Raw genomic sequence first — 19,387 nt, 5'->3', positions numbered from 1 at the left:
GCGCGTGTGTATGCGGTGTGTTCGCCGGCTCACGTGGATGCCGCAACACAGCCTTGGTGGACTTCCTGAAAATAGTCCCATTAAGTTGCGCTTTTGTTTCAAATACACAAGTATAGTCGTGTTTGTTTGATTTAAACGCGTCTTTTGCTGTCCATTTGCGATAACCGTGCGCTGTCGTTAAATGTGGTACGGTTATATATTTCTGTTCCTTCGGAAGCCAAGTGCCGCTACGCATGTCAAATATCCCTCCGCTATTTTTTGTCCCCTTTCAGACTGTTTTGGTCTTTTCGATGTTAGCAACGGAAACAACCCGAGACAGCACTAAAAATCTAATTTCAGATTACAAAATCATTTCGTTCGGAAGAACGCAGCACGTTGGCAAGAGGTTTGACGCCAGGATTTATTTCAGCAGAGCCGTTTTCGCGTGCTGTCGTTTTTTAAAGTCGCGTTTTCCCCTTTTCTTTTAAAAGCAATTGTACAGGGTGCTAATTGGGCTCGACTAGCCCCGCTAGCTTGTTAGCATAGCATCTTCAAGACGTGCACGTTGACATTTAGCGTGCTAGCCACAAGAGCTCGGGAATCTGCTAACGGCGGGGGCTAACAGTCGCAAACCAACCACCACAAACACACGCACGCCGTTGTCTCGTCGTCGTCAAGAGAATTTGCGGTGTCAAGCTGGTCATTTTAGGACACCGTTTTTTATGGGCTCGCCATGTCAATGAAGGCCGGTGGAAATCGCAGCAAGCCCGGCGGTGGCAACGCCGCTGGTGCCGGAGGAAGCGGCGGGGGACGACAGAATCTGGGCAGGTCAGTGCAAATTTCAATCATTCAACGAAGTGAGCAAATACAACGACGGATTCTCGTACAGTGGTCCGTTTTCCCGACGTGTTCACATTTCGCCGACCATGGTGTCGTTATTTTGGGATGACATGCCCGTCTTGTGCTTATTTTTTGATGGGGGGGAAACGAGTGTGAGGGCCTTTCGACGTGATGGTCACCCAGAGAGCCACCGAGCTAGCGCGGCCTGTCCGTTCGCCCTACGTAGTCACATTAACATCGCCATTTCGAATTGATTAATGCATTTTCAATCAGTCTTTTCCGCACCAGCATATTTCCAGACTGCTCCTTTACGATGGCTTGGTTTACGCTGATTAGCCAGTAAATGAACGCCCTGGCCTCGCTAATCAGTCGTTGCCTGAACGCATCATTTGACTGAGTACTTCCATTAACATTCATGTCGACCGATGCTAAATTTGTATTTTTCCTTTTCAATTACACCAACTAGGATGGAAGGGGTCTATGTGTGTAGGTGAAGAAATGGTCGAGTAAGCTGTCTGTCAACCTTGACGTCGCCCCGCTCATGTGAAATAATCATGTCCTTCAAGTGTGACTTTTAAACGCGATGCCCAAGGATCAGGTGATCGCATAGCTGTCAGCGAAATACATTTATTTCAGCTCGGCTTCTTCACGCACTCACCGGCATAGCACGCCCTGTTTGTTCACTGCGCAGCTTTCCATTGAGGCCGTCTTTACATTTTTTCTACCTTTAAACGCGCACTGTAGCGTAGGAGGCCTTTTATTCGATTTGTAGATTTATACGAGTTGATATTAGTGGAAAACGAACCTTAAGTTTTCACTTAAAAATGTTTAATGATAGCTCATGTCTATTGATTAATATCGAAGGCGAGTGAGCTCGCATGTGATTGCATACCTGGCCACGTTCCAGTCGCTGAACAAGGTGCATTCTTAGGCCATGCTCAATGAAGGTGCGTTTTAGGCTGTTACTCCAGTTTTAAGAAATCAGCGAATTTTACAGAAAGATGAATGTACATCGAAGGACATACTTAATGAATGAGGTGTATTCTAGGACGTCACAAGAAGTCAGTGCCTTTTACATGTGGGTGGTGCATTTGAGGACACAAGCAATGAATGTGGATTTTAGGATGTGATTCTAACAATAAAGTGCATTTAACAGGAAGAAAAAAAGTGCATTTAAGGTCGCTTCCTGAACTTGACTACAGAATACAGTGAATTTTAATTAAAGATTAAGCTGCATTTCAGGAAATGCATAAATGGGTAAAAGTGCATGCTTGAGTAGGGGTGGGTGATATGAGCAAAGAAAAAAAAACAAACAGAAAATGTGATGATAATTTGATGATACTCTAGAAGAAATATTGCAAATTTGCACTCGCTTGACAGAACAATTATGAACACACAGCATTTCTGAACCGTAACTAATATTATTTTGACAGATGTCCATCTTGCCAAACTGATAGAGAAATCTTTGTCCGAGAAAAAATCTGACACAAACCCAGAATAAGTTCCAGGTGCGGCACGTGAACTTGCGTCTTGCTATTAAATTACTGAGATGAGGCATTCGTCCATATTGGAAATCAAAGTTGTGTTCCCTCGGCTGTGTCAATTGACTTGAATCCTGCTCGCTGCTTTGCAGAATGAAGACTTATCGCTTCCCTTTCCTTCGCCGTCTATGCTTGCTGATTTGCTCAATGAGCAGATGTGGGCCATTTACAAAAATTTGACGGTCCGTCATCACGACTCGATAATTTTTTCCGAGCCGAACCAAACCGTCATCGTCAGCCGGTCAGTCTGTCATGTTATTTTAACTGCACTCCCGTCATTGCTTCCGTCAGTAAATTTCATCCCCCCCAGTCTGTCTATCAGCAGTTATAATTTAAAGATTCAAATGGCTTACGTTCACCAGTTGTGGTCAAGGTTAAAATCCAATCTAAGTCGCTTGTACTCCTTCTCCAGTCTATTAGTGCACGTTGTCGTCTGTTTCTTCTTCTCCTTGTCCCGCTCCTTCGTCGTCTTGGTTCATAGGCGGATCACATCTCTGTGGTGCAGACTGACACCTACTGTACAGGAAGCACAAAGCTTTTCCGGACATAGTCAATGGAAGCAACCCAGCTTTTATTTCACCCCGCAAACAAACGCATGCGATAGAGGCGGGCATGTTTCTGTCAGTAGTCAGCAAAACGGACTGAGAGGTCCGTCAGTACTTGATCTGGTTAGTGATGATTACACTGATGGACAAAACCCCACCTCTGTCAGTGGTTAATCTGTTATTCAAAGAAAAAAAAGTTTCCCGTCATTCATTAATCGTTAGTAAAACTTCATCTGTCAGTGACGGACGGACTGATGGACCTTCCGACAGGACTGACTCTAGCTGTGAATGAGGATTTCATCACGTCCTCCCACTTTGCAGTCAATAAATGGACGCAAACGGGAATGTTTTTGAGACAACATAACTACTCGATGATCTAAAATTACACATATTGAAAACAACTTATACATTACCTGCCCCTATTTTAGAGTGTTGCTATACTGTCATAGTAAGATCAATCAATGACGTGACCATAAGGATATACTTCGAATAGGCTCTGGTCATATCGCAGGTCAGTTCAGATTTATTTATATATATTTTTGCCTGATTTCTATGTGTGTCCATGAAAAAGTTAGATGCATTGCCATTTAATGTGGAGTGTTCATTTATTGGTTAAGTGCAAGTCCTTCTACTGCTACCAAAGGTTGTGAGAAATTCCAACTGCCGTGTTTGTTGCATTTCGGCAACACGGTAGCTTTTATGTTCTCCCCATGCCTGCATGGGTTTTCTCTGGGTACTCTGGTTTCCTACCACATTCCAAAAACATGCATGGCAGGTTAATGGAATACTCTTAATTTGTCTGTAAGTGTGATTGTGAGTGCGAACGATTGTTGTTTGTCTATGTGTGCTCTGCGATTGGCTGGCAACCGATCTAAGGTGTACACCGCCTACTGCCCGAAGAAGGCTGGGATAGGCTCCAGCACGTCCGCAACCCTCGTGAAGATAAGCGGCTCGGATAATGGATGGATGTTGCATTCATGTATCGCATGCTCTTAGGAGAACTGGATTAATTTGCATTTGTGTGTACGCGTGCGGTGTACACTGCTTTAATCTTGGTTAGTGAACCACATGTCGGTCTCCTGGAATTTCTGTCCCTCCTTCTAACAGAAACACTTTGATCACGCTACTTTGCTTGTAAAGCATGAGAATGAATGTTTGTCATTTGTGTCACTTTGATTTTCCAGGGGAAGACACAGTGGTAAAGGTCCTGCAGCGGTAAGTTGCCTGCTTGAACCCTTTGCAAGCTTGTGGGCACACTGTTCAGTGTTTTGTGATGCTATTTGAATGTATTCTCTTCCTCTGCTAATGAGTCCAATATGGTGGGGTAAAGCAGGAAAATGATTTATCGGAATGATCCGATTAACATGGAAGTAAACAAAAGAACACATAACAAACCCAATCAAGGTGCTATGAGCTCAGTCTTTTTATATGCTATGTGCAGGTTCTGACTGGCAGTTTATTTTCTTGTAGTGCGAATTTGCGAGGCAAAATGTGTTACTAGCTAGCTTCAGATATACTTCTGCTAGAATTCAGTGAAAATAAAATGAAGTAAATCAAGTCGTTCAATGCCCTCGCATGTGGGAAAAGGGAGCCTGTGTTTCAGGGCACTTTCAGCTGCTTTTTTTTTCTGAACAGGAAAAAGACGCAAATGCAAAATGAGAACACTGGCAAGGAGCTACTCTGACTTCTTTTGTCACTCTCTAGGCCACGCCCCTTTAAGGCATACATCTGACATATGACTACTACAGTACTTGTAGTAATTACTCTTTATTAAACCAGCTTCTTTCTTTGCATGGTCTTATGCTTTACCTTTTCACATAATACATATACTTTATAAAAACACATACCCAGATTAATCTTTTTATTTTTATGGGGTGGTAAAATTTTGTCCATATAACATACACGTTGATGGATGTATATTTCTACATTAATTCGAGAAGAATTGGATGTACGCTCTTGTTTGCTTAATGCATTGCTGCTGTATTAGATTGGTACTTGGTAACGGCCAAAAAAGCACTGTCATCCCTATTTAAAATTCACAGCAATAGGGAAAAATTGATTTCGGGATTGAATTAAATTTGTAAAGGTGCACCTGTGTTTCTTTCCTTTTCAGGTCATTTTCAATGGCGTGTATGCAAACATGAGGATGGTCCACGTCTTGACATCAGTTGTGGTATGTTCGCCGTCAAAATAATCACATTGCGCTTTGCATAATCATGTGTGACCTTGACACAGCAGTCGCAGATAGCATTGTGTGACTCGTGATTTCTTGAAATGACTTAGTCAAACTGTAGTTTCCTCAAAATGTCCACACAGCAATAAACAAAGCCCGGGCGATTTGCTTAGGCAGCTGAGCTGGTTGCCTTTAACACAATGCGCATTGATCAGTCAGCAGGGTGCTTCACAGCAGATGGTTTCTGAATGTGTCTTTGGAGCATGTGAATTGACTTTTGAACGTGTGAATGAATAAATGTTCACACAAGTGAAAACATGAATAATGATTACAGGGAACCAAGTGTGAACTGAAGGTGAAAAATGGAGCCGTCTATGAAGGAGTGTTCAAGACTTACGGTCCAGAGGTAAGGTGCCAGTCTGTTGTCGTTGAGGTTTACTTCAGAGGTGGTGCTGACGAAGTCCACTCCTTTCAGTCTGCACTTTTTTTTTTTTTTTTTGATGCAGTACGTTGATAATTGAATGTTTTGAAGATAGTGACGCAATTTTACCCTTTCAGGGACAGCGGTCACTACAATGGACAGCTTATCATGTTATCAGTTAAACTGGGCTCAGACTAGGAGCCTCTCCACTCGGAAAGACATGACAAGTCAGCCACCACACGTATCACGAACAACTTCAAAATAAAAGCGCTACAAGGCATTGGTGCCCATGTATTATTCGGTTAGGATTTATTTTGAAGTCAGGCCTTCTCACCACGTTGCTGGGACGTTACACCACATTAACAGATGCTTGAGGCAGAAATAAATACCTTGAGCTTTTTTGGGGAATCAAGGCACTCAAATTATTTGAGGACTAGTCCCCCCCCCAAACGGATTTAAAGGTTTGACTTTGACTGAGGTCAATGCTTTACGAAGTGGAAATCTAACTGATATTTTTGTTTTGTCCCCCATGTTTTTTCCCAGTGTGACTTGGTGTTGGATGCAGCCCACAGGAAGAGCCCCGAACCAAGCGCGGGCCCCAAGAAAGAGGACATTGTGGAAAGCATCGTCTTCAAGGCTTCCGATGTTGTCGCTGTGTCTTTTAAAGACGTTGACCTTAACTTTGCTCGGAAAGGTATGCCAAATATTTATGACTCATAGCATTATTTGTATATAAACCTAATTTCAGTGAAGTTGGGACATTGTGTTAGACACAAAGCGGAATGCAATGATTTGCAAATCATCTTCAACTTTTATGTAATTGAATTTTAATTGGGTTTTTACATACACTCAGCCTTGTTGATATAAGAACTCCTGAAGCATTCACGCTGCGAAAAGGTGACTCTATCACTTTGCATTCACTCACAAACAACCACACGACTGAGTGAGTCAGTGCATACACACACGCCGTATTGATCTGTGTGTATTAATGAGCAGGGACCCGGCAGATGTGTCTGCTCTGAGAGGCGGCTCGTTGAAGACTAATGCGATCCATCGATTCATCCGAAGCGAAGGCTCTCAATAAAGACTGAATGATGCCGTCTAATTCATCTTGACCTATGCAATTCTGTTTTGAGAAATATCGACTGTGTGCCAGGCTTTAGTCTGAAAATGAGCAGGTGCAACCGTGTGGAGTGTGTAAGGGGCCCTGATTACGGCAGTATTTCTTAACGTGTTGACGTACACAATCTTGTTGAATAGCATCATTGCCAATATCATCGATATTTTATGTTCCTGTATGTGAGCCTGTGAATTTAGCTGTACAAAGAAATGTTGTGCAGGTCGCAAGTAGTTCACCACTCTTTCATTCTCTCAATCTTCTCACACTTTTTTCACCTGTCTTTTGCTCTCCTAGTTTCCTCAGACACAGGTAACATGTTTGTTTTTATCCTCACCCCGTTCTGTACTGCAGACTGTCTCGACTTAATAATCAAACCTGTCGCAATCGCTCGTGCTTCTGCTTATAAGCTGAATGGTGATTCTTTCAAGGTTTTCTGCTGCTTCATCTTGCGGCTTAAAAAATCTGAATCAAAAACAGTGGAACCTCCAAAGTCAACTGCCCTTAAGGCCCGGAGCCTTCATTTCCCCTCACGTTTAAATAGCATAATTTCCGGGCTATTGATGGCACCCGAATATAAGGCTTATAATTTAGTTTATTTAAAAATAAAAAAATAAAAAGACAAAAAAAAAACAAAAAACAAAATTTTGTATGTAAATAGGCCATAGTTTGAAATTATTAATACGCTGTGTAAATTGTCCTTCAAACGCTGTTATTTTTTTCCTTTTTTGGGGTTTTTCCTTTACTTATGTATTGTACGGTCTTCCGGAGGGATGGGTTCCAAGCTTCGGGACTAAATTGGCCCCGGGGTTGAATTTTCTTATTTATTAAGTATTGATAAGCTCCACCTAGTGCTGCTCGATTATTGTGGGCGAAAAAAATCATAAAAAAAATAGGAGGTGGTCAGCACATACCTATCTGGGCTTTTGTGACATCTTACGTAAAGCATTGGCCTTAGTGAACATGTACAATGGGGTCGTGGTGAAAGTATTGGCAGCATGAAATACACTAGCTTGGAGAAAAATATTTGAGAGCTGTGCAATAGGTTTTGAGTTTGAGCTACTGTGATTCATGCCGTTTAGGGGAAATGTCAGCATATTGCGTGAGACCTCACCGCAGCGAGTGCTTATTTATTCTGTGCATGTTTTAATTTTTTTTTTTACCATCACTGCCTTGTCCTGAGGAGTTTAGAAAAGAGCATGGCAAGATGAGATAAATGCCATACAACTAAATTAACGTCACTTGCGGTCAACGCACTAAAATCCTCCCCATATTCTTAGTTCACTTTTCATCAGTTCTTTGTTGTGTTTCTCTGTGGAACCAAAATCCATCTTGGAAAACCCACCTATTTTTTGTGCAGAGGAGGAGGCTAGATTAGTTTGGGTTGTTAATAAAAGTTATGGTGATTCTTCACTTGCACTTCCAGGGCAAGTCGAATCACATGAAAGCCTTTTTGCTCTTCAACTCAATCTAAAATGTATTTGCAGTGATATTTAACTGTTTTGGGGTCATAGTTCGTGGTATAATTACAGTGTATATGGGAATTTTTAAATATTTTGTGTGCTGGTGAAAATGTCTTGTGTATTTTTGCTTCTCATGTATACGCATCAATTACTTACATCAAAGTTAAAGCAGAACCTGAAACTTTTCAGTGTTTAGCAACTATTGGATTAGCTTTTAACACTCCTATACTGGTTGTGCATTTCACCAAGGCCTTATTTGGTCCCTGGAATATTTTATTTCCATTTTTACAATCAAAAATTTGAATATGTTTTAAGGTGCCCCGTGTCCTCGAGCCGTTTCTTTTTCACTTAAGAGGTTCCACTGTAGTTGAGCTTCATGTTGTTGCTTTCAGGGGAAGATCAGGCAGATTGCACCATCAAGCTTTTACTGGAGACTCTTGCAAAAGGTTGATCCTCAGCGCAGCTTATGCTTGGTTGTACTCGTGCCGTCATGCTTCCAACTATATCGATTTATTTTTTGTAACTTGTAGCACCAGACTAATCATGAAATGGTAGCTATGGTTTCAAATAAATCAGCAGCTCATGGATGAGAACACGCCCACGTGGCATAGCAAACCGACCATTTCATTTCCAATGAAAGCAACTCGTTGTAAACTGATTCTGAAAACATGAGAAAATAAAATGGCTCACTAACAATTGGGCTCATTTTCAATCCGTCGTCTGATTGACTGCAGTCTAAATGCATGCCTGCTTCACCCGTCCTCCCCGCCCCCAGCTTGTGTGTGCAACTTCATCTTTGATGGGCAGCAGTCGCAAAACATATCGGCCAGTTTTGCTAACATCAGTCCGACTAGTATAGTGCCTATGAAAAGTAATGCAGCTGATGTGCATTATTCTGTCCACTGGTGGCACTTTTAACATGCATATTCTTGCTTTATTTAATGGCATTTTCATTGATCAGTTTATTAATCGAGTGACAACAGAATTAGTCATTTTAGTTTTTTGCCTCAATGATAATGACCACTCATGCGCAGATTGTTGGGTGACTTGATAAACACCAGCTCAGGAGATCTTTATTTTGTCTCGCAGGATATTATTTTTGTGAGTGGTTCCAAGTAGATGCGACTTTTATTCCCCACTCAAAAATCCTCAAGGCATGTGTGCTTTCTCTTTTTGTTTTTTGCATAAGCGGTAAGCGTGCATTTTCCCTGCCTACCTTGTGTGTTTGCAGAGCATAAAGGTGTATCCTTGCGTGTCTCAGATAACTTCACAGACTCTGCAGTGAGTGGCAGGATCAATGGCGAGCACAAAGAGAAAGATCTAGAGCCGTGGGATGGCGGCGAGACCCACAATTCTGACAGCCTCGAGTCACTGGATACCGATGTGGTAAGAAATAAAACAGCCCCAGCAAACACGGATCAAGGCCTCGCATTTTCCATTTGGAGGAATTAAAAAGCAACCTATTTCTTGTTGCAGTCAAATGGGTGGGACCCCAATGACATGTTCAAGTACAACGAGGAGAAATACGGTGTCTTGTCTACATATGACAGCAGCCTGTCCACCTATACGTAAGAATAGCAGCTCTTGTTACATTACATTTTCCTCTCTTTTGAGTGGTCTTTTTCAGTCTTTGATTTAAATGCATAGTCTCGCTAATTTAAGTTATAGTAGTTCAATTTCACCATATAAATATAATGGCGGTCAAAGCAATGGCCATTGTTTAAGCCGAACCATATTTATATGATCACGTCCTTTTTTTCCCTAAAATTGTTACTTAAATATATATTTTTTAGATTAATCAAATCTGATGATATTTTTATGCATTTATTGCAAATAATAATGAAATACAAATAGTTAAAAAATATATATCTTAGAGTAAACAAATTGTATTTTACTCAGTTAATTTTGTAGATGACAAAATTAGAAATTAGGTATACATTTTAAAACCCCCCCCCCCCCCGCCCCTTTTTTACTCAATTTACCAATGACCTAAAAATCCAATGTGGCCTTTGAGCCACCAAAGCAAAACATTTGAACTTTGAATCCGCACTTCCGCGGATGTCCGTCATTCACACATGTATCTTCTTGAATTTTTTTCCATAAAGATTTCTTGTCTCAACTCATTGAGGGGAAAAAAAAAACTTTGATCCATGCCCCACCTTCCACATTTTTGGGTGAAATGGATTGAAGTGTTTTTATTATTCCAGATAACTAACAAGCAACGCAATAGCAGTACAAAACATGTCAGTCACTATTGCTATATTCTAACCTGCCTTTGTTTGCCAGTGTCCCGCTTGAGCGGGACAACTCCGAGGAGTTCCTCAAGAGGGAAGCCCGGGCTGCCCAGCTGGCCGAGGAGATAGAAGCCAGCTCTACATACATGGCCCGCGTGGCCCTAGAGAACGACGAGCGCTCAGAGGAGGAGAAATTCACCGCGGTGGTGAGAGGTGAAAGAGAGATGCACACATTAAACAGGTGATACTTAGTTCACATGGTGACAGGTCCACCCCGCCGAAGTAGCATCGTATTGATTGCGTCTGTGTGCAGGGAGAACAAATACATTCCCCCGGGCCAGAGAAACAGGGAAGCCATGTCATGGGGGTCAGGACGCCAGAATTCCCCACGTCTGACTCCGAACTCGGCCGGGCCGTCGGCTCCTCGCGTGGGACTCCATGACTACAATCAGAGCCCGGGGGGCGACCAGAGGGTGGTGAACGGAGGTACGGATGGTCCGGCTCGCACACACCTGTGATGCTTTGTGCTCCCTTCTAGCCAGCGTTTTCTTTGCAAAATGGCCGACATATTTTCAGGTCAGCTTTGTTTTTCAACCTTCCTTTAGCACTATAAGTTTGTCATAGACAATTAAAAGGAATAAAGAAATGTTAACCCTTCAAATGAATGATTTATTACTTTTTTAATGCTGTCATACTCACAATAATAATAATAATAATAATAATACAGTGGGTCCTGGGTTGACAAAGGTCTGACATATGATGTTAGACCGTTACAAATGGCACACAATGGACTTGTTTGTGCAGCGGCGTAAGAATACATCATAAGAGAGCATGAGCTGATACTGTCATGCCTTCATTTCCCATTTCCCCCCCACTTTTATAGTAAAGTACTATTTTTACAAATATTGATTGTAATTATCACATTTCAAGGTAACAGACGTTGCCAATGAACTTCTTTCAACAACGGCATCAGAAAACATCGACCCAAGAAGGCACGAATCATTACCGCTCTTCTCAATTTTTCATTTTCTTTACATTTATATGGACTGGAAGTGGGTTTATTTATTTATTTTATTTATTAAATACAAATATTAATTGTAATTTCCCCTTATGTTTTTTTTTTGTAGTCGCTGCTAAGGTGATGTTGGTCATATTTGAGTGTGAATTGAAACACTGGTAGTTGACGACATTAACCTTTCATTTTTTTCAATGAAGACGTTACTGAATGACCACCGAATATTTTTGCTTTGTTGTCTAAGCAGATGCTACAGTATGTTGTCCGTCATCGCTGCTTCAGGAGAGCGTTTGGTGAATTCACTGATTGCAGATGTGAGGGTCTAGGCTGTTCGTCAGCGAGCGGATGCCTTTTCAGATTGCCGTTAGAGTAATTGTGGTTTCGGTATAGGAAGATAAGCTTGCATATTTTATTTAAGTCTGGGTGTCACACTCATTTTTGGCGCGCGCCACATTTTAGTTACCGTTTCACTCGGAGGGTCGTTATGACTGAAACCATGTAAAGAAACCAAGAATAACAGTTGATTTAACTATTGTTTGGTAACAAGAAAATGCTTAGAATATATCTCATATTTATTTCATATGAGAATTTAAGATTTTCATAGATGTTTTAGAAAGGATCATGGACGTTGACATATTTGAGCTGCTTTCGCCGGCCGCGTAAATGATGTGGCGGGCCAGATCTGGCCACACCGGGCCTTGAGTTTGACACCTGTATTTTACAAGAAATACACCTCTGACACCATTATTTAGTACTGTACCTTTTTAGCATTGTTTTACTTTTTATTTTTGTGTATTGATCCGTTTGAATGCCTTTATTGTGAAAGGTCTGGCATCCGTTTCTTAAGTTTAGTGACAAATGTGTTTCATTGACTTATAGAAGGGGCCACAAGTTTTGTGACACACTTTCACATTAGACTTATTTTCCCCCCCCCCACCAGTAATAGAATGCTTTCCCACCACTGCAGATATTGCGTTGCGTGCAGACTACTGGTTCATTTTATTTGGGATTCCTGGTTTTGAGTTCCTTTTTTTAAAAGCCTCGCTGTTCTGTCTCAAGTTCATGAATGGCAAGCGCCTTTTAGGTTCTTGCACCACTCTCCTTTTTTTCCCCCATTTGAATTGCTCATTGCAGCGTGTCATCCTTGATCGTTTGTCCTTCCCTCTTTTAGGTTCGTCTCATTGGCCCTCACCCTGTCCGTCTCCTTCCTCCCGCCCCCTTCCTCGTTACCAGTCCGGCCCCTCCTCCCTGCCTCCTCGGGCCACCACGCCCACCAGGCCACCCTCCAGGCCCCCCTCTCGACCTTCCAGGCCTCCCTCTCATTCATCCCACCCCTCCTTTACCTCCTCCTCCTGCTCTTCCTCATCCCCCTTTCCTCTCCACGGGTCCTCGTCGCCGGCCGCCACTCTGCCCAAACGCATGTCTTCAGAAGGTACCCACGTCAGTGTGGCGTAGACCTGGGCAAAGGCATGAGTTGAAGGTGGATGAATTGGTCTTACCCACAGTGACGCTTACCAAGTCTAAACAGCGAGAACTGCTTTCAAAAGTAATTTTGCCCAGGTCTAGTGTGGATCAACAGTTTAAGATGAAGTTAACTTAAGCAGCGTGTTTTAGAACGTTGTAGGCTTTAGGTATCAAGCATTTTTGAAAGGGCGAGACACAAGCAACACTTGACCTAAATTACCCCTTAAACCAATTTGACGGTGATCTCCTAGAGGGCATTCATTCAAGAATAATGGCCAAAAAAAAGTTTTAAAAAATGCATATCTCCTGTAGGAAAAAAAAAATCATGGATACGTCTTTCCCCCTGTGAATGCCCACCACATGGCATCTGATGCAGCTGCCATGACAAATCAATGCAGCAAGTGGCATTGAATTTTTGACATTTGTAACTAAATGGATATTTCTGAACTTTTCAAGTCAAAGACTTTGTCTATGAGCCCCTGGAGCTTATCATCCATGAAACGACCAGTGTGTACCTGGTTTGTGAATTTATTTTCTGCCCCAGTTCTGTCAGTAGGTCTCACTCAAGGGTCACTAGCTCAGTAGCTGCTCAACTCTGCTTGTTAGCGATTCTGTTCAATCGCCCCTGACCTTTGCCCCCCCCCCCCACTCCCCTCTCCCACGTTGCACTTTCTGTTCACCTGGCTGCGGTTTGAAATGTTTGCTGTGTTTGCGTGTGGTTCAATCACTTCTTTGGTACTAACAAGCATGTCCCAACACTCCCGGTGTCACTCCCGTTGACCTTTCCGCTTAGGCTCTTCTTTCAAATGTCTTTTTTTGTCTTCTGTCCTCGTAGGTCCACCGCGGATGTCTCCAAAATCCCAGAGGATGCCCCGTGCTCACAGAGTGCCGCCCAGCCGGACAACTGGGATGCCGCCGCCGGCGGTGGACCTCATTTCTCACACAACGCCCGGAGACGTCCCAGTGACTCCGTCAAACCGAGGCAACTCCTCGGGAGGAACCTGGTCTTCTGTCGTCAGTGGAGGTAAACATACTTGTGTGTCAACAGACAAGCCATGATGCCAGAAGGCCAACTGTGTTAGCTTGCGGAATTGCACACATTGTTCTTCCCCGTAAAATATCTTCTCATCAGGTCACAGACCTCGCTCCCCGCGTCAGAACAATATGGGCGGAGCCTCCCCTTCCTCCGCCTCTCTTCCTCAGACGGGAACAAGTCCTGCGGAGTCTTTCGCCGCACCGATGTCCGCTTCCTCCCCGACCGCTCCGAGCCCCGCCCCCAACATGGTCGCCTCTCTATCAGGAGATGGTAAGGCTCCAAGTGAAGCAGCTGTCACAGCCGCTTTATCACGTATGGACTGTAACATGGAAGTGTGTTGCAGTTAAAGAAAGTCGTGTCCAGGAGACGAGACAAACATCCCCCAAAGCTAACAAAGATGGCATGAAGGACAGTTCTTCCAATATCAGCAGACCAGTGTGCAAAGGTAGTCTTAATCTTGACCGTCTTTCAACCCTGAAACTTTGGACCTGTTTTGGTTTTCTAGTTTGACGGACGACCGAAATAAGTGATTCCCAACGGTTGAAAATTGTTGCAATTTTAAACTCATTGGTCTGAAAGTGGTTACTTAAAAAAAAAGTATCTTTGCTCATCTATCTATGTCACTGATGTTTAGTTTACAGGTCGGTTAATTAATTCAGCTTGGAGGGCAAAATGTGCAATTCACGCCTTACCATTCATAAAAGAGAATATTAGCTTTGTGTCAAGCTAAATAAGATCACATTTTAAAAACATTTGTTGAGATGAGATCATTCTTTCCGTACTTTTCGTGACATTTTTATTAGGTGCTGTCGCGTGCAATTTCTCTCGTGTAAAACGTGTGCCGTGGCGCGATAAAGATTGGGGAAACCCTGCCCTGAAATGATCTTTTCCCTCGCTCGCAGGTCTCCCCTCCTTGGCACTTGACCACAGGAAACAAATCGACAATCTAAAGAAATTTAGTGAAGATTTTAGGGTGAGTGTCTCTTTTGGTGCGCTCCTGAATCATTGTTCATTTTTCGTACGACTTGAAACTCTTTGTTGGTTCTTCAGTTGCAGTCGAGTTCCAACCCGGATCCCGCCTTTGACCACATGATCACCAAGCCTCCAAGAGACTGCGCAGACAAGCCCACCGACCTTGCCTCTTTGGACAAAGCCTCCCCAAAGAGCCCCGAAGACCGCGGCGGCACCACCCCATCCACGGGCGGCGCCGTCAACGCGAGTAAGCCCGGCAGCCCTGCCGCACTGTCCCCGTCTCCTTCAGGGACCGAGCAGAAGAGGGCGGGGCTGGACGTGACGTCGCAGGGGGTCCAGACGACGGCAGTGTCAAATTTTGGTGGGCCCAAGCATGAAGAAAAAGAGGAAAAGAAGGAGGCGGTGCAAGAGTGAGTGAAGGAGGCTGTCGGGAAGTGCACAGTGCAATCATGCCAGTCCGAAACTTTATCTGCTGCTTTCTTTCATGCAGTCAAGTAAGAAAGTCCACCTTAAACCCCAACGCCAATGAGTTCAAGCCAAGGTTCAACACGCAGGTGAGTGCAAAGTCACCTCCATTATCTGAGGAACTCGATGGGTGTTTTGAAATGAACGCCTTTCCGTGTCGTCCCGTGTCTGTCAACAGCCCAAACCAGCCAACACCCCGACCCCCCCGCGACCTCAGGGCCAGGCCAGCCCCTCCATCGTGGTCCAGCAGCATCCAACCGTCTACGGCCAGCCGGTGTGCTTCCCCCAGATGTATCCTCTCACACCAGTGAGTCCCGGAGTACAGGTGAGACTAGCAGCTGACCCGGCTGTGACGTCCTTTGACACCAATGTTCCGTTGGAGTGTAAATGTTGATGTATTCATCTCGTGTTGCTTTAAGAACAACTTGGTGATCCAACATCAGACACATGTAAAGACACACATTTTTCCTTTTCTCCCCCCTGCTCCTCATCCTCTCTCTCTCTCACTCTCTTTCTCTCTCTCTGTCTCTCTTGCTCCATTAGAAAAGCATAATATGGAAGGTTTGTGAATTTTTCCTAAAATTTTCTTCTACTTTTTAAAAAATCCTTTTATTTACTTTTTTGGTTGTTGTTTTGTTCAAGGCCAATTAGCTCTGAGATGTTTTGCTTGCTTGCCAATTTTAATGCATTCAGATGTTGGTTTGCCAACTTCTTATTGCAATTCATCTCTTACCACTTTAATTTTCACATTTCTGCTAAATGTTTATTTCTGCTGCAGTCATAACAGAAAATGCATGGGGTTTATGTAGTGAAAGGCAGGTGTTAAAAAAAGTAGAAAAGTAGAAAATGCATGCAAGTCCAGGTAAGATGAAGCCTACAGTCTGACATTGTTGTCCTTTATTTTTTCTTAAACTGTGAATAGAAAGAAAAAGAATTCCCTCCCATCGTGATTTGATTTTCTTGATCCTTTCCATGCAGTCTCCAGCGATGTACCAGGTGCAGATGCCACACATGACCGTCAACCAGTCTAAACCGTACAGACCAGGTAAAGGTGAGAACAGCCTGACTTCTCTCCTCTTCACACGTAGACGCCCCCAAATATCGTGATATTCCAATGGCTCGTGGTCCCACCTTCTTTTCCTTGGCCAGTGCCCAACATGACCCAGCAGAGGTCGGACCAGCACCACCCGCCGGGCACGCCCACCCTCATGCACCCGGCCACGGCGGCGGGGCCACAGATCATCACGCAGAGCCCGGCTTACTCCGCCCAATACTTCACATGCAGCCCGCAACAGTTCCCTAGTCAGCAGCTGGTTCAACAGATGCCACACTACCAGTCTCAGGTCTGTTGACTCGAAGAAGCATTTGCATACACGCATACATTGACAGATTAAAAAGAACGGCCGTTGGATTTTTTTTTTAATTTTATTTTTGGGAGTAGTGCGTTTTCCAGCCCCTCCAAAATAAACATTGGTTTCTGTTCCAGGCACAGCATGTGTTCAGTCCTGTCATGCAAGGCAGCGCCCGCATGATGGCGCCGCACGCCCACGGCCAGCCCAGCCTGGTGTCTTCCTCCAACACGCAGTACCCAGAGCAGACACACACCATGTATGGTAAGTCCCGCCCTCTCGCCGCATCCCACAATGCATCTTGACAACGTTACGTCTCATGCCGCCGTTGTTTTTGTTTTCCTTTCTTCAGTGTCTCCTGGCCCCATGCCCCAGCAGTACCCTCACCCTAGCGCCACCTTGCACCCCCACCCGCAGCACCCTCAGCCCTCCGCCACGCCCACAGGCCAAGGGCAGCAAGGGGGCCCACCTCAGCACGGAGGACCGCCCGCCCACCCGGCCGCCAGCCCCGTGCAGCACCCGCAGCACCCTCAGGCGGTAGCGGGTGACGACATTTGTGCCCTTCCGAGAGCTCCTTTGCGTCGGCTCGCTCGGTTCACGTGACTTTTGCTTCTCGTCTTGCTCCTCAGCCGCCGCCGCTCAGGCCCTTCACCTGGCCAACCAATCTCAGCAGCCCATGTACTCGGCTTTGGCCCCCACGCCGCCCTCCATGACGCCGGGCCCCAACCCGCAGTCCCCGCAGGCGGCCTTCCCGTCAGCCCAGCAGACTGTCTACATCCACCCGCAGCAGGTGCAGCATGGCTACAACCCCAACCACATGGCCCACGTGCAGCAGGTAAGCACAAAACACACACGGTAACAATCTGGCAACAACCATAAAATATATGCTCCAGGAATTACAGACGGTAAGATCATAAATCTGCACAGCCTTGTCCAAATTCCAGGTGTTGTTTATATAAAAAAGGACGCCAATATAAATCATTTCACAATTGTTCCATCATCGTGGCCGATAACCTGTACAACTCAATTCAAACAAACCAAAAAAAACCCCAAAAGAAGTAAAAATGAACACCTGAGAACAGTGCTCAAGGTACAGTACTCTGTGCTGTACAGTGCTCAAGGCTGCGACCAATATGCTTGCACATGCGCTCAACTTTTCAGAGTTTGCTGGTTTAAAAAAAGAAATGTAGTATTAACACAAGTGTGTGCTTTTAATTAAGGTCCTACCGATTAATTAGCCAGCCAGTTCGAATGGCCAATTATGGCCCCCATCTATAAAAGTACTGCGCAAGTCAACTACATGCATTTTCCAGACCTTCCCCCCCTCCCCTCATTTTAAGTTTGAATCCAACAGACAATCATCCATTGCTTCTTCCCAGCATTCACGTTCTTAGGAAAAAGACATCCCCAATATAAAAAGGAAAACGGAAGTACACAACACATAACTTGTAGTGTTCACTCGGGGCCATCAACGTGACCAAATGATGGCAGAATGTTGTCAAGTTCGCCGAAGCCATCTTGCGGCCAGAGATGCCGAAGCTGACCAAAGTAATTTTGTCGCAGGCTCACATGCAGTCGGGCATGGTGCCATCTCACCACGCGCCGCCCACCCACCCCCCGATGATGCTGATGGCTACGCAGGGCCCCCCGGGTGGTCCTCAGCCTCCCATGGCGCAGACAGCCCTCAACCATATCCCCGTCTCTTCCACGACACCCTTCTCCTACCTGGCGCATCCGCAAGGTAAACATTGAAAAGAAAACACTTGTCTTCTGTTGGCCCACGTTCACGTTGTCGCGTGGCTTTTGCAGTGCAACCTCATCACCAGCAGCAGCTGTAGGTGGCAAATAGATGGCGCCAGTGAGCAGAAACTTCGTTTATGAAGAGGATGAGGAGCCCTCTTCCTTTTTTCACCCCTCGTCCTCACCCGACATGTTCCCTATCCACTCCCCCCCCCCCTTTTCCCTTGTTCCCCAGAAAAGGCAATAAGAGAATGTTAACAGGTTGACGATGCAGTGATTTGTTTTAAGAGAAAACTAATCTATGATCGAAGAATTAAACTGGAACCCTTGTCTGCACCTTGTCAGGGTGGGGGGAAAAAAAGCAACCCATTTTTGGACAGTATTAATCTTACTGTTGTATCGCTGATGCCGCTACAAGACAACAAGTGTCTAACCAAACTAAAAAAACAGCCAGCGACAGGGAAAATACAACAAATGTGTTTATTTATGACAAAAACAAAAGATGGTTATCGCAACCCACCTCTCACCTGACCCTAATGTAACTTTTAAGTTAAAGCTTTTACTTTGTAGATAATATAAATAATTTAAAAAATGAGCCAAAAAAATAAAAAAAATAAAAAAAGTTTTAAAAACTGAGCTGAGAGCTGTGTGTGTGTGCTTCTTGCTTTATTTAAATACTAAAACTACACATTTGTATTAGTAGCAAACGGTTCCTCGCCCGGTTCCCCGGTTGTAAAATTGACACAATTCTTTGGGAATCATAAAATTACAGTTGCTGTAATGTTGCAACTATTTTTGTTTTTTAATTTAAAAAATCCATAAAATTAAATGGTGTAAATGTCATTCTTGTGACATGTTTTTATGTCGATAGTTGTTTTTTTTTGTTGAATCAAAAACCTTGTCAACTAGCATAAAGATCAGACTGAGAGGAAGTACATTCATCTAATGGTAATTGCGACTACTTTTAAGTCTGCAGTGGGTGGAAGGAAACTTTAATCTGTTTAGGTTTAATTTAAAAAAAAAAAAAACAGAT

At 44.0% G+C, this 19,387-nt stretch overlaps 1 protein-coding gene across 10 annotated transcripts; it reads left to right on the top strand.

The window, feature by feature from the left end:
- The first annotated feature begins 73 nt into the window (after positions 1-73).
- Positions 74-18,990, top strand: atxn2 (ataxin 2). 10 transcript variants are annotated; one of them, XM_052067183.1, is made up of 27 exons: positions 74-807; positions 4,090-4,120; positions 5,019-5,078; positions 5,413-5,484; positions 6,043-6,193; positions 6,914-6,928; positions 8,472-8,525; positions 9,311-9,465; positions 9,556-9,647; positions 10,366-10,554; positions 10,627-10,799; positions 12,500-12,760; positions 13,628-13,816; positions 13,925-14,098; positions 14,172-14,273; positions 14,731-14,801; positions 14,879-15,210; positions 15,291-15,354; positions 15,444-15,590; positions 15,809-15,826; positions 16,244-16,310; positions 16,415-16,608; positions 16,752-16,878; positions 16,967-17,158; positions 17,244-17,449; positions 18,178-18,355; positions 18,424-18,990. In XM_052067183.1, the coding sequence occupies exons 1-27, from the start codon at positions 713-715 to the stop codon at positions 18,450-18,452; spliced, it is 3,438 nt and encodes a 1,145-aa protein (XP_051923143.1). In that variant the 5' UTR covers positions 74-712; the 3' UTR covers positions 18,453-18,990. The 10 variants fall into 10 exon arrangements, with proteins under 10 accessions (XP_051923143.1, XP_051923145.1, XP_051923142.1 ...); XM_052067182.1 differs by having other exon boundaries at positions 75-807; positions 16,244-16,316; XM_052067185.1 differs by lacking the exon at positions 15,809-15,826.
- Positions 18,991-19,387: the final 397 nt, after the last annotated feature.

This window comes from Hippocampus zosterae, chromosome 6 (assembly GCF_025434085.1).
Source record: "Hippocampus zosterae strain Florida chromosome 6, ASM2543408v3, whole genome shotgun sequence".
NCBI classification, from domain to species: domain Eukaryota; kingdom Metazoa; phylum Chordata; class Actinopteri; order Syngnathiformes; family Syngnathidae; genus Hippocampus; species Hippocampus zosterae.
This window is presented reverse-complemented; position numbering and strand designations above follow the sequence as displayed.

What these genes read in the sequence shown, in the direction of transcription:
- atxn2 (XM_052067182.1), top strand. Translation starts at nt 713, where the DNA reads ATGTCAATGAAGGCCGGTGGAAATCGCAGCAAGCCCGGCGGTGGCAAC. An exon ending in AAGAAGGAGGCGGTGCAAGA is followed by an intron (nt 15,211 to 15,290) that starts GTGAGTGAAGGA and finishes TCTTTCATGCAG; the next exon opens with TCAAGTAAGAAAGTCCACCT. An exon ending in GCAGACACACACCATGTATG is followed by an intron (nt 16,879 to 16,966) that starts GTAAGTCCCGCC and finishes TCCTTTCTTCAG; the next exon opens with TGTCTCCTGGCCCCATGCCC.